General features: G+C 53.5%; 4 protein-coding genes across 4 annotated transcripts; 1 reads left to right on the top strand and 3 right to left on the bottom strand.

The window, feature by feature from the left end:
* Nucleotides 1-740: 740 nt before the first annotated feature.
* CLUP02_09155 (cytochrome P450) lies at nt 741-3,732 on the bottom strand (the record flags this gene model as incomplete). Its single annotated transcript, XM_049288134.1, has 11 exons — nt 741-932; nt 1,023-1,065; nt 1,099-1,203; nt 1,280-1,362; nt 1,446-1,620; nt 1,724-1,940; nt 2,017-2,504; nt 2,570-3,227; nt 3,287-3,374; nt 3,478-3,559; nt 3,620-3,732. The coding sequence occupies 11 exons, from the start codon at nt 3,730-3,732 to the stop codon at nt 741-743; spliced, it is 2,244 nt and encodes a 747-aa protein (XP_049145278.1).
* A 272-nt stretch (nt 3,733-4,004) lies between these two features.
* On the bottom strand, nt 4,005-4,566 carry CLUP02_09154 (uncharacterized protein; the record flags this gene model as incomplete). The annotated part of the gene is made up of 4 exons (XM_049288133.1): nt 4,005-4,052; nt 4,202-4,248; nt 4,310-4,423; nt 4,479-4,566. The coding sequence occupies 4 exons, from the start codon at nt 4,564-4,566 to the stop codon at nt 4,005-4,007; spliced, it is 297 nt and encodes a 98-aa protein (XP_049145277.1).
* A 632-nt stretch (nt 4,567-5,198) lies between these two features.
* CLUP02_09153 (glycosyl hydrolase family 76) lies at nt 5,199-6,892 on the bottom strand (the record flags this gene model as incomplete). The annotated part of the gene is made up of 2 exons (XM_049288132.1): nt 5,199-6,763; nt 6,814-6,892. 2 exons carry the CDS (start codon nt 6,890-6,892, stop codon nt 5,199-5,201), a joined length of 1,644 nt encoding a protein of 547 aa, XP_049145276.1.
* Nucleotides 6,893-11,953: 5,061 nt separating this feature from the next.
* On the top strand, nt 11,954-12,961 carry CLUP02_09152 (synaptobrevin; the record flags this gene model as incomplete). The annotated part of the gene is made up of 3 exons (XM_049288131.1): nt 11,954-12,070; nt 12,591-12,822; nt 12,942-12,961. The coding sequence occupies 3 exons, from the start codon at nt 11,954-11,956 to the stop codon at nt 12,959-12,961; spliced, it is 369 nt and encodes a 122-aa protein (XP_049145275.1).
* Between the last annotated feature and the right edge of the window lie 1,089 nt (nt 12,962-14,050).

Here is a 14,050-nt window from a genome sequence, read left to right as displayed (position 1 = left end):
TCTGGGTGAGAGCTGTCGAGTGGGCTACACGCATCGACGTTCCCGGTGCCACGAGACAGGTTGAACCTCAAGAATCCGGCCTCTCATCCTCCTCTCCCAGAACGGGGGCCCCGTCACAGCCCAAATTCGAAAGCTCACTCCCGCTTGTCATCTCCCTCTAGCCCGTCACGCAACGAGACACAATCGGGTCTACTTAGCCCTTGCACAAATACGTCGGCACGGTCGGTTCCCGTGAATGTCTAACGCGAACCAAAAAGTCGCCCTTTTTAATGACTCGTTGAACGAAACTGGAGCTTTGGTTCAATCCTCATGGACTCCAGAATAAAAGGTTCGAGGGAGAAATACCGGTTCAGACAATGAGATTGAGATTGGCCATCGACGTTTTCTTATTCCTGGACCAGGGGCCAAGGCGGTGGGCTTGAGACATGGCTTCGGTTGCCGCAAGCCCTTGCATCCGCAAACTCGCCGACCGCGCATCCCGCCAAGGCGTGACCAACATTAGCATGGAACTTTTTCCCCTTCCCTTAGACCGAGTGTGCTGGTGATAGACGACGAGGTGAGACTCTTTTTTATTAATTTCTCGCTTCCAGAAGACATGTAATATGCACAATGGTGCCACCGAAATCCCCCCTCCCTCATCTGCACCATGCGACGCAACTCTGATCACTGCTCATCGCTCCTCACGAGATGAATGAGGGAGAAAAGAGAGAAAGCAGATGGTGCGTGAGAGATCCAGCATGTCACCGGTGCGTCCAATCTGCGGGTGTATCGTGCAGGTTGGTGGTATTCGTGGTATCTGGGGTCGAAGCAGTGCGCGACGCATCATTTCCAGTCTTTGGCTGCATTGCCGGGGTTGTGGGATGCAGGCGGGATACCTGCATGCCGCGCTGTCGCTCTTCGGGGGCTTTTGGTGCTGCAAGATCTTTGACAGGCTAGGTGGGCGTCTTGAACAGAGTGGATGGAATCCGCCTGGCTGCGTTGACACGCTTGGCAGTCGTTTGGGTGGTTGCTCAAGGTGATACGTTGAGGAGTCGCACAATAGTCGATGTGAATGTGGTGTTCTTCCTTTTAGCGACTCAGAATCGAATCGAAACCTACCAACTTTCAAACAGCAAAATGATTAAAATGAAATCAATAAGAATGGGATTTGGTGATAGACGTTGGGTCGGATCTGAAGAACAGGTGAGTAGAATTTCGAGTGTACTTGAGAGGGAAGTGCAAGGAAACAATTTCCGACAATGGCTCGGTTTGGTTACAGCTCTCACAGCAACGGGGCAACATATACAGACGTGATACTTTGAGAAATGAATCCATCGGCGCGTCAAGTTTCTTCATTGAAGAGAGCTTTCTCTGCAGCATCCTCTACAATGACGTCCAGCCCTCGCAGCTACACCGACCTTCCGTATCTTTAGCAGATTCTAAGTCGGCGTGAAACTCAACAAGACGTCGTTGGGCAGCTTCGTTGTGATACCCACAGTCTGCAACATGGGCCTCTCATCCCTCGGTTGAATGTCTTTGAAAGTCTGCAAGATCCTCACCACAAAATAACTCATCTGCGTCAGCGCGAACTGCTGCCCAATGCAAATACGCGGGCCGCCAGAGAAAGGGAGATAATCCCATCTGTGAATTTGAAATCGTTCAGTCAGCAAAGGCTTCTCATCAAAAGACAGAGTTCCAGGGTAGGAATATGATCAAAAGGGAACAGAAGGGGGCATAAACTTACGACGGCCGCATCTCCTCCCAGCGCTCGGGTCGGAATTCATCAGCGTCCTCGCCATACAGATCCTTCCTTCGGTGAAGACAGAACAGAGACCACCGCACGGCCGTGCCTTTCGGGATGAAGATTGGCGACTTCCCATCGGGTCCTCCGCCTACAGGTAGCGTCGTATCCCGTCCTGTGCCGCGCGACATGCTCGCAACAGTCGGGTACAATCTCAAGACTAATCAAGACGCATCGCACCGTCAGCACTCTATTCCCAACGTCCCCTCCTCTCAAACAGTCAGCGAATAACTTACTTTCCTTGAGCACGTTGTTCAGGTACTTCATATCCTTCATCTCCTCCCACGTAGGCCTCCTCCCCTCCAACGCCTCCACCTCGCCCCTCAACCTCCTCACAACATCCCCCCTCCTCGCCAGGATCCAGAACAGCGCAGACAGGGTCGACGCCGTGGTATCCCGCCCCGCGAGGATCATGGAGAGCAGCTGCGCGCGGATGTAGTCGGGTGTCATGCCGGGCTTCCCGATCATCTCGTTGAGGAACACGTAGCCCCTTTCGGGATCCTGCTTCTTCTCCGGGTCGGCCTCCCTGATGTTGCGAATGTAGTTGTCGCAAAAGCCGTGGATCTTCTTCAGGCCTTCATCCCACTTCTTGTCGTTGTCGAGGAAGGTGAGCAGGCCGAGGCGGGAGCGGATGGCGGAGCGGGTGGTGATGTATTCGAATGTCGAGGTGAAGTCGCGGGCTTCTGGCGACGGCGTCGTGAGCATGTTGGTGGAATGCCCGAACCTGGAGAACTATCGTCAGTATGTTCTATTCTTCACTCGCCAAGTGAATCTCTTCGGAGCACTCACATAAAATCAGTTGCCGAGTCCATCGTCATCATGTACAACAACGCCTGCAAATCCACCGTGCCCCCATCCTTTGGAATATTCCCAATAAGATCCCCAACATGCCTCTCAAAACAATTCAAATCCGCAATCTGATTCCTCACAAAACTAGGCCTCATCATCGCCCTAGCACCATGCCACACCTCCCCGTTAGCCGAGAAAATCGCATCCTCCCCCAAAATCGGCAGCACCGCCTCCCTTCTCGGCCCAATGATAGGAAACGCCTCAAACGACGTCGCCAGAATCGCCTTTAGATTCTCCGGCTCGCTCGTCATGAGCACCCACCCGCCCGGCGTCTTGACCCACCACGTGTTCCCCAGCGCGCCAAAGAGGTCCTGCCACCACTCAAGGAGCTTGTGCTCCTTTTGCCGGGCGAGCGAGGCGCGGATCCAGTCGGTGCCGAGGATCGGGTCCTTGTGCGGGTACGTGGGCGCGGGAGCGCAGCGGAGGGCCTTCATTTTGAAGAGGTAGCATGCTTTTTTGTATAAGATGAGGGCTGGGAGGGCGAGGAGCGTTGCGAGGAGCGGGCTGGCGAGGGCGTGGTTTGCTGTGAGGTGAGAGCTGTGTGACCAGGTGAAGTATTTCTCGGCCAGCGTCCAGAGGATGTAGGACCCGAGGGCGGCTGATGAAGCTGCACATAGGTATTCTCGCGCCATGGTGTTCGATAGGTGGTGTGAGAACGTTCAATCGACTCCAAGATGGCGAGGTGAGGTGAAGGTCCTGGTCTTGTATCTATAGCTCTGGTACCCCTCAACCCTTTGGAGTAGGACTGAATCGCAGTTAAAGCTCACGCACGTTTCCAAAGTCCGTGCCGGTTTGCCCGATAGAAATCCGGTACAACATCAGACGGAAAAGGTCTCCGACTAAGGTACTATGTCGCCCAGGGTTTCCCTCTTCCAAATGAAAGAACGGACCCAGTTTGTTTGGATTTCGGTTTCGGTACGGAGTAGTCCACTAGATAAAGTAATCAGTAATCCTAAAATGACCAAACCTTAGAATCTTACCTAGGCACACGTAGGCTGGCCAGAGTCGCATATCTTATACACCAAAGTCTCCAACAGAGACATGCCCCATCCCATGTGCGTGCGTCCAGAGAGGATACGCAAGTCCGCAGAATGATGTAACATCGCCATCTCGTAGAAGGTAACGTATGGATATCCCCGGTGGTTTCCCCTCATCACCCATCTTTAGGAATTGGACCTAAACTAGCTCTCGACATAATATCTTAGTGCCCCCCGGTGCCACCTCCTTCCAAGAGCGGCAGTTTGGCTCAACTAGCACCACTAGGAACCTTTTACACGGGAGCGCTACGCTACGGCCACCGAGCTAGCTCTTGACCCCTCCAATCCCACCGCCTCTGAAGCCCATTACAGATAGCCTACTGAAGTAACAATCATGTTTATCCCCCCGCAAAAACAGCATCGGAGAGAGCGACGAACTTCACCTTCTGGTGACTTCTGACGAAACAAAATGGCCGCACAGGGCTGATCACCAATTCGCTCCTCCCTCTTCAGTAGCGCTGAGAAAGACTTTAGAGACCACCTCTAAAGGATGAGAAATGCCTCGGTATAGCCTATTACCTCTCGAAAAAGAGACCGTAATTGTGCCGCCATCGTCATCTGGCATGGTTACACAACCACGTCCTCGAGACACACAACACCACCACCACCACCACCCCACATCCCTCCTTCCTTGCCCCATTACCCCCCTTCGTGTTCGGGCATGTGAACAGGAAATACCCAGCCCTCCATTGGCTGAGCTCCCATGTTCTAGGAGCGGGGGAGATATAAAACCGCGTGCGAGTGTATGGACGGATATCTAATAGTTGCACATCCATGGTAAGTTTCACCATTGACAAGGGGGTAAGTCTTACCAATAAGCGAGTTCAAAGTTGAGCTGTCTGACATCAAAGTGACAAGCTCACCCGGAAGGTCAAATGCGAGGATCGCAAGGAAACACATCCAACTACGTAGTATCTTCAAATCTTACTTCCTCGTTCAAAAAGTATTCTCCTTTTCTAAGTTCTGGCGTTTCCTTGGTTTAAATTAAATGCCGGAAGGCTTGGAAACTCTATCTTCTGTCCTCACTCATTCTCCTCTGGAGCTCTGCGCATGTCGCCTTGATGCCAAGCTTATGTGGAGAGCTCCGCCACAGGATTCGCCGCGAGAATCGCCCGTCAACTCGGCGGACGGAGCTGGATGCGGCGCCGTACCGGCCCCGTCAGCCGGGAAATAATGAATGCATCTGATTCCAGTCCGTCGTGCTATACCACCGATTAACATATTTATTCACTCGAGTTCTTCGTTGAGAGAGTAGCCAATAGCGGCTTCAATTAGAATCGGCATCATCTATCTATGTACAGGTCGTCATAACGTCGTGGCTGTTTCCCAGCTCTCCATCTTCTAGAGCTTGCTGTGTCGTAATAGCTGGCCATGACTATTCGGTTTTATTCTCCAATGAATGCCAGATGATGCCAACCCAATGCATATGTAAAATCCAAGTATGTTCCAGAAGTCCGTTTGTCCCCGCCATTTAACGCCTTTGATGTTGAATGCAATTTGCTCCGATCCCAGACCGTGAAACGAGACGGGGTCTACTCAATTCGAGCCGATCGTTGTGACGCAATGCTGTTGCGCAGTGCTGGGTTCCGGCTCTTCCTGCTCAGCCTCTTCTCTCGGACCATGGGAATTCCTGGAGGCGGATCCGTGACTGCCGTTGTCCCGCTCATATGAGAGAGCACACTTCCTCGTTGTGGCAGGCCTTGGTGGCTGCTCATTGTGTATCCTTTCGTTGGTAAGGGGGACAGTATTCCGTTTTCACGCGAACTGTCACCGTCGCTCGATGCATCATTATCGATTCCCTTGCCCTTCTCATTCATCTCTTCATTCTTTCGCCTGGTGCTTAGTGCAGCGAGGCCACCGCCACCAAGAAGCGCGGAACGGAAATCGAAGAACCGCTCCTTCATGGGCTTTTTGGACGTCTCATCCAGCATCATGAAAATGACACCCACAATCAGGAGACCAAGCACAACCATCGTCAGGATTGCTGCACCTGCCGTATCGCCGCCGCCTAATGGTGGCAAGGTCGAGACCGCGGGGATCGTCCGACCGATGTCATTACCTCCGGCTCCAGGATCGCCCTGAGAGGTGCCGCCAACGTCTGCAGTATGAGGTGCATGAGAAGTTTCGATGAGGTTGCCAAGCGTGATTTCAAGCGCGGCCATCTGTTGTCCGACACCCTGCATTCCGTCCCAAGTCCCGTTTTCGGTCCACTTCAACCCACACATGCGTCCGTTCGTACCGCCTTTGCACTGCGATGCAGCCGCGATAGATGAAGCGCGGATCTTGGACATGATGCCATCAGTCAAGTGCGGGGCCCATTTAGTGATGGCCGCCAGCCAGCGGCTGAGGTATGCCTTGAAGGACTGCTGGTCGAGGTTGCAGAGTTCAACCGTCTCGCATGCTACCTCTTGCATGATGTTCTTCTCCTCGCCAACAAAGAAAACATCTGCGCCCTTGACCAGCCCGTCGAGTCGGTTCTTCCACACCTCGCTGCCAGTGTGGTTGTACATGGCAGCAGCGCCGAGGATCATGCCGCCAGCATTGTAGGTCCATTGATATGGTACGATGTTGGTGCAGTTGTACTGAATGTGACCGCCGTCGAAGACATAGTAGTCGTCGGAAATGAACTTGACGTTGACCATCCAATCCCAGGTCTTCTCTGCCCAGTCGGAGTACGACGAGTTGCCGGTGTACACAGCCAGGCGTCCGGCAAGGGCGAAGAAGCAAGCTTGGGAAATGGTGTTCTTGTAGTCGTAGCCGTTATTCCACTGAAAGATCTGCCATCGAAGACCTCCTGCACAATGGTCAGGATCCCACCGCGCGGCCTGGGTGTTAAATACGGCCTGTGCCAGTGCAAGCCATTGTGGCTTGTCGTCCGGGGGGTTGGGGAACCCATACTCGGCGGCAGACATGACTGCGAGCCCCCAAAATCCTTGATCGTCGTTTCCTTCGGTTCGTGTCTGATTCTCTGGCATGTAATCGTTGAATTTGCCAACTTGGTGGAGGAGACCCTGAGTGACAACGTCGTTCCAAGTGCTGTCACCTGTGTAGTACCAGTAATCGATCATGGTGCCCATCATCGCGCCGGCCTCCCACCCTGGCATGATGTTAGTCGAGAGCAGAGCAGGGATTCGGATGTGTACTTACAGTAGTATGGATCGGGGAGAAGACCTGGGGTCTTGCCAGGTTTGTCTCCGTCGTAGAACGACATGAGATCTTCGGTCATTGACCTCGCAATGGTTTTAATACCGGCTATAATACCACTTGTGAGTCGAGATCGTCATCAGATTGCCATTTGCGCTCACCTTGATCACTTGTGTCCAAATTGTATGCCGTGGTGAACTGGACGGTTGCCAGTAAAAATGCCGGCAAAAGCCGGCTTACAGAAGCCCATGATGGCCGGCCCCGCATTGCGATCATGATACGGTAGTTTGCAGTGGGAGGGATCCTTGGCTTCGATGAACGGACCGCATGAAAGGTTGAACTGAAGATTGGGAATCTGGGGGAAGCGTCGATTAAGTGTCAAGATAGAGATCGAGTGGATGCCGCAAGGTTGGAATAAGAAAGCGGCCAAAAACTTGCACAATGTCAAGACTTGCTGGCATAAACCGGGCAGACGGTGCGCATGGGAGTCGGGCCACGTTCGTGAGGTAATGGAGTAGCTCCGATGATGCGAGCTAAGAACTGGCAAGGTTGGTTGGCGTTTTTTTTCCCCTCTTCAACAAACGAGAGGTGAATTCGTATGGCGGCTGGTCTGTCCACACCACACACACCTGCGCACCAACACTGCTTTAAGCCGGGGAAAGTGCGTGTTCTTGTATGTTGGTGTTGGCATGTACGTGCATGCAGGTTGAACACACTACACCCCTCAAAGAAGCAGTAGCACCTTGTCAGTTTCCGAGGTGGTCAGGCAAGACCAGTCTGCCAGGTTCAGGATCCAGGCTCTCGTCGTCCAGACCGAAGTAACCGGGGAGGATCGAGTAGGAGCGATGACGGTGGAGGTGCGCACGCTTGCTGCTGCCACTACTGGTTGACTGCTGCTGCTTCTTCTGTCTCTTAAGTCTGCATCTGCCTTAGTCGTCCGTGAGAGACGAACCGAAAAACGAAGGTGGGAGGGGAGAAGCAGCTTCTAGCCCCAAGTAAATACGAGTTTGGTCAGGAGCAGTCGAAGACACCAGCAAAGACGGAACCGTTCGAGTCGAGAGACCGAGGGAAGTAAAGGAGCGGCGGAGGTCCACTAATAGCTCCCAAAAAGCAATACGAACTCTGCAAAGAGGATCCCGCAAAGACGAGATTTGCCTTCGTTTCTGGCTAAAGTTGGACTGGGGAACAACAAATAGGACAGGCACCGAGGTATGAGAGCCGAGTGCATTTCGGGACTGGTAAGACTGGATAATCAAGCAATCGCGAAACCAGCTGAACGAGACCCAGTCTTACAACTAACAATGTCTCACCGCCGTGTGTGCTTGTTGTGGTTTCGTGTGTTTGATGCCGTCCAGCGACTCCCAGCCATTGGGTAGCCTGCCGGTAGGTGTTTTGTTTCTTTCCTGGTGCCAGAGTCAATTTGCCAGTTTGCCCTTGGTCTTGGGCCATCCTCCTTGCTTCTGTTTCTAGCGTTAGCATTGGCAGCTAAGCTTGTTCAACATGCTTGTGATGCTTGTGCAACCGTCCCATCCACAGCGCGTCTGGCTGTGGTCCGAACCCCTGCCATCCCATGAGCTTGGTGCTGCACGTCGCTGACCCGTCGCTGGCATCCCCCAGCTCGCACTGCGTGAGGTAACTTAGTGACGTTTCCGGAACCCAGGTGGGAACTGTTGGGGCTACCTACATAGGTAGTGTAGGTTCTGGACCCCCCCCCCCCCTTGTGCCGCTGTCGACCCAAGGTTTGTTGCGAGAAACACTAAATCATCAATGTTTCCCAGCCTGCGTTTCTTGTCTCTGTGTCTCCTCTCAGGCCTAAAGCCTGCTTTCAGTGCCGAAAGACCCACTGGTTCGTCTTTTGATCACTGACATTGTGGCTGTTAATAATCGGATTAGCTTTTGCATCTGGTCAAAGCCGGACGACACTTGAGCGAATTGACTTTGTGAACACCATAGTGTCTTCGCGGTACTGTGTATGGTATCCTATTCTGGTGTCTTGGTTTTGCGCTGCGACCTTGCCCAGCAAGACGGCGCGGTGCAAGCAGCCATCTGCTTCTGCTTTTGGGCGACGGTATGCCGCATGATGCCACTTGTTGGAGTTCCGCTTGAATAACTTGGATGAATAACATGAATAAAACGGGGCTAGCTGACGTCGTTGATCAGCAGAGCTTCTGGGGGGTGGCTAGGAAGCGACAGGGCCAATATGCCGCTGGTCCCGGACTTTAGACTTGGTCCAATCAGTACCAAACAAAGCCCAAACCTGTCCGGGCCGCCGCCTCCCTGCTCGTGGGCTACAAAGTAAGAATCGGTAGCGAGCGGGGGAATCGCCGTAGGCCGACGCCAAGAATCCTCCAGGTTGACTGCCGAGAATAGGGTCTTGATTCCTCCAGGTTCGGATGTTGTATGCTTGGAGCGATGTGATGCTTTCAGGGCAGACAGACAATCGAAGGACATCAGACGACCGTTTGCCGTCGCGTTATTAGATGACCTTGTCCTCATGTTCTCAGCCGTTGTAGGCCGTTTTAAAATTGATAAACCTGAAGCTTGGCGGCTGCTCGAGCGAATGAACCCATTTCCGCGAACGATTTAGCTTCAGCACTTGGTCGCTCCATTCCATCAGTGCATCGGGTCAGCCGCCGGCGCGCTTAGTAGGGGCACAAACTCGGAGCCGATCTTATGCAAATATCCATTCGTAGGCCTGGCCGTGAGTAAGCCATCGCATGGTAAATGCAGCCAGGCTCGCACTCTGAGCCCTCTCCAAGCATCGCCGTCGAGACTGAAGAATGCGTTTCCATTTGGCCTAGGCAACAGTAAAGTAGCATGCCAGCGGAGCATCGTGGTACGTGGACTGCTTTGTCACCGGCTGGTTCGCTGGCATTGAGTCTCATCATTCCGCATTGCTGAGTGCGAAGAGCGCAATTTGCCCTCACAAAGTCCATTCCTCGGCAACAAGCCTGAAATTATGATATGTTCAACCGCATCTGGTCTCGTAGACACTTGCCAGTTGTCTCGTTGAACGCTCATGGTAACGTGCCAGCCCGACCGGTAGGCCGATGAAACGAAGTTGCGACCGTCCAGGGTTCGTCGAGATATCGCAAGCGGTAAGATCAGCTTTGCAGCGTGCTTCATGGGGGATGGTCCTGCAATAGCGACACAGGACGTGCGGAAGCGGTACGGGCTCAAGTCAACATGAGGGTATTATATCGTCGCCTTCTTTGCGCTCATGGCGATGTACCGGGTGCTACAGCGTTGGTGTCTCCGGCTTCATCTGGGTCTCAGGTCCTCGTGATGAATGTTGGAGTAGCGGCAGGTGTTCTCAACGTCCAGCCGGTGAAGTTCCTCCCTAGATTTAAATTCCCGTTTCTCTCAGTGTACAAGAACGGATTCGATTGCCAATATAGGCATCTCTGCGTTGGGTGCTGCTGGCTTGGCAGTTCGATGTGTTTTTATACTGTCATTTTCTTCAACCTTGGCGGTGCTAGGCCTGGATAGATTGAAACCATCATCTACCATGGTCGACGAACGGCTGGAGTTTACTGTTTCTGGGTTACTGCTGTGGGCAGGCAGAAGAAGGTATTGGAGAAATTCTGGTCTGGTCTGGGTGATGCAACGCCACTATGCTGCGCCACAAGACAGACCGACTTCGCCTTACGTAAGGTCTTGGCCGAAGGTCAAGCCACATGATGCGGGTAATATTCGGACGCGGGTTTGTCATCGTATTCGGGGACAGTACGCGTATCACGTGGCAGGTTTTCACGTGCCGCCAAGGAGACAACCTGGAAATTTAGAGGTTGAGGATGGGATCGGATGAGATGGTGGCATGGTGCAAGTCATGGCTCCGGGGCAATTCAGTTCCGTCGGGGTCCAGGCTGTGAGTCGTGACGACCCTGCAGCACCGCCCCGATGATTACATCAGAAGCCGCGAGTCCGTGGCACTGGCTCCGACTACTTGGGAGGCGCCAGAAAACACCTTGCTGCGCAGAAAGCTGACGCCAATCTAATGCCCAGCCTTCTCAGCAGCAGTGTAGCAAAGCAAGTTGGGAAGGTCGGAGCAAAGGTCTCCATGGGAATAGTCCCTGGAACGAGTCTGCGTGACTGCGATACCTTAGTGGTCCTCTCCCCTCTCAAGGAAGAGCTGACGAGGGAATGGCAGTGCTGGCCCGGAGACGCTTCCAGTTGCTCTCGTATTCAGGGAACAACCTTTGTTGGGCCTTTGTCATGTCTATGAGCACCCGCAGGCAGGGAGAGAGCCAAAAAGAACAGCAGACTTTTGAGTTGGAAAACGACAGAGAGAAGAGAGGGCCACTTGGCACTGCGTTCGTGACTGACTGCGCATTTCCACTTTTCGCCAGGTTCCCCAGGCACCGGACGAAGGATACGTACCGCTCAGTCCGTCTCCGACCTGCTCGAAACGGTCGTTTTGATTGGCCCTCGTCCACCGTTCCACCATCCCTCTTCTTGACCCCCCCGGTGCCCCGTCTCCGTCCTGACGGCCGTGCAGCTCACCATCTCACCCAGGGACCATTGGAATCAACTGGTTCTTGTTGCTATCGGTCGGATTCATTGCCTTGTCGCGCGCCTCTTGCGCCCCTTCCAACCCTTGGGAGGTCCTGCTGCTAGTTTGTTCCAGTGGCTGGGTCGTTCCCAGCTCGACTAAAATTAGTGGTCCAGCATCCCCCAAGGTGGCCGTCGTCGTCCCCTTCCGACCGTCTTGAGTCTTCCTCACCACCCCAACCTGGAAACCCCCCGTGCCCCCGTGCCACCCCCCGGCAAGAAACAGCAGCGCATCCCCCCCAAATCCTCAGACGGGGACCTTGTTTCGGCTGGGCTCTCGCCTCTTTTTCCAAGCGGGAGGCGTCTCATCACCTGAACCTGAACTTAACCACCTCATCAGCCCGCCTACACCCTCCAAGGCTCCAACCACCTTTTCTCCTCTTTCCCAACCACACTTCACACACTCTACAACCATCAATCAACAAACCGCGGCCGATTGCCATTTGCATCCTCCAACAAACCCGGAACCTCGTTCAACTCACTCCTCAATCTCGCTTTCCCGAAGCAAGACTTTTATCCACCAGCTGCAGCTTCGAGCTCCGCCGGCAAACCCCAACTTCACCCTCCTCACATCTCCGTCACCACAGCGACAATGCCCGAAGATGCCCCCTACGACCCGTACATCCCCAGCGGCCAGGCTGCCAACACGGCCGGCACGCAACAGCAAGGAGGAGCTGGCGGCAATGCGAGAACCCAGGCCTTGCAAGCTGTAAGTTGCGCTGCTTTTTTCTTGATGTTTTCATCGCGAGGTGGTTCTTTTTCGTTGGTTCGATCTTTTGCCCCGGATTGCCCGACGCCAGATGACGACGACCGACCGAGCTACCCGCCCGACCTAAGCTGTCGCCAACTACGCCTGATTGGGGCATCGCATCAATTCTTCAGCTCGTCGGCCGCATATCGACGACAAGCGATATCGTACGCCGTTGAGCGGGAGATAAACAGTCGTCATACCTGACAACGTCGATCGCGTCGGTGATGGTTGTCAGAATGCCCACCGTGTCCCCTAGCCAACGCAATCGATAACAGCAATCTGGAAATCCCCAGCGAATTGACCACGATGCAACTTGACGAGCCTCTGCGACCGCACAGTATCTGAACACTAGGAACCACAATCGCTTTCCGATTTTTCGTTGTTCGTCGCTGGCGTTGTAATCAGGGGCAAATTTGTTTCGCTTATTGCGTACTCGGAACCGTATCATCAGAGTCATGTGCTAATGATCTATTTATAGCAAATCGACGACACCGTCGGCGTGATGCGCGAGAACATCAACAAGGTCTCCCAAAGAGGCGAGCGTTTGGATGCTCTGCAAGATAAGACCGACAACCTGGCTGTGTCAGCTCAGGGCTTCCGTCGGGGCGCCAACCGCGTCCGCAAGCAGATGTGGTGGAAGGACGTCAAGATGCGCATGTGCTTGATTGCCGGCATCATCATCCTCATTCTCATCATTGTCATTCCAGCCGGTATGTCTCCCATTTTTCTCGAGCGCTTTTCCTTTGGATCGCGGCGTCTGTCTCTGTTCTGTGGCTCTAATCATTGTCAATGTTGTAGTCGTCGCAACGCGCTAACGTAACCCCCTCAGTTGTTGCTACTCGCAAGTAACAGATACCACACTTTTTGCATTACACTAGCCCCTTGGGCTCATGGTTCGCCCTCATGATATGGAAATGAATTGTCAGATATCTCGCAGGCTTCGAGCAACCGTGGGAGACGAGGGGATGAGGCGGCACACAGAGCCAACCTCTATGGGTTAATGACTTGGGAAGCGCGGAGGTTGTTCGAAACGGACTCCGATCTACTTCAACGGTCTGCATGCAAAGGCCTGCTCTGGCCGGCTCCGGGATTCGTTCCGAGGAAGCTAGCCAGTCGCAACGGCCCGGCTGCGGATCAACCGCATGTATGTATGAGGGATGGCAGGCGTTTGCGTAATTTGAATTCTCACTGGCCCTGGTTTTGATATCCAGTCTGGTCGCTTGTTGTATATGAATGAAGTGACGAGTCTTTTTTTCCACAGCAACTCTGCGGGATCTCTTTTATAACGGTGTCCGAGCTTTCCGTGAATATTTTGACTGTGAATACAATGTTCTGGTTCATTATTGGTGCCTGCTGGATGATCCGTTTTCCTGCATCTCATTACGTGCTGATCGAAGGAAATCGAGATATCGAACCATGCCGATCAAAACTTGCTCAATGTGACGACGTTGTCGGAATCAAGCTTCCAGGGCCCAGTGAATGGAACCATGAGGGATTCTGAAACTGCCACTCTCGGTCGACGAGCCCCCTCTAGAAGAGTCTACCACGTATACTATCGGAGTCACGATCTCAAGCGGTGTGCGTACAAGTGTGTGTGTGGATGAATGAGAGCAGGTAAACGAGGACCAGCCAGGCAGTCAGTCTTGCATACTGCCGTGGGCCATCCTAAATAAAGTAGCAGTAGCCCACGGTTGGTATCCGTATTATTAGCCAAGGTAAGGTGAGGCAGCATGGCAGGTCCAGGTCCTGAATGGTTCATCTCAAGCTCGGCGATCTCTGCGCCGGTCCCCGGGATTGCGTCGGAATTTGGGCCAGCGGTGGTACGGATCCGAGAAGGCGTTTAGAGTTGACATTCGATGTCCACTCTTTTTTTCTGTCGTTTCCACATGGTTCAGGGACGACTAAAGTATAGAGAGAAGAAGCTGGCCATTGCATCTT

This window comes from Colletotrichum lupini, chromosome 4 (assembly GCF_023278565.1).
Source record: "Colletotrichum lupini chromosome 4, complete sequence".
Taxonomy (NCBI): Eukaryota; Fungi; Ascomycota; class Sordariomycetes; order Glomerellales; family Glomerellaceae; genus Colletotrichum; species Colletotrichum lupini.
The sequence above is the reverse complement of the archived record's forward strand: the minus strand, read 5'-3'. Positions and strand labels throughout refer to the sequence as shown.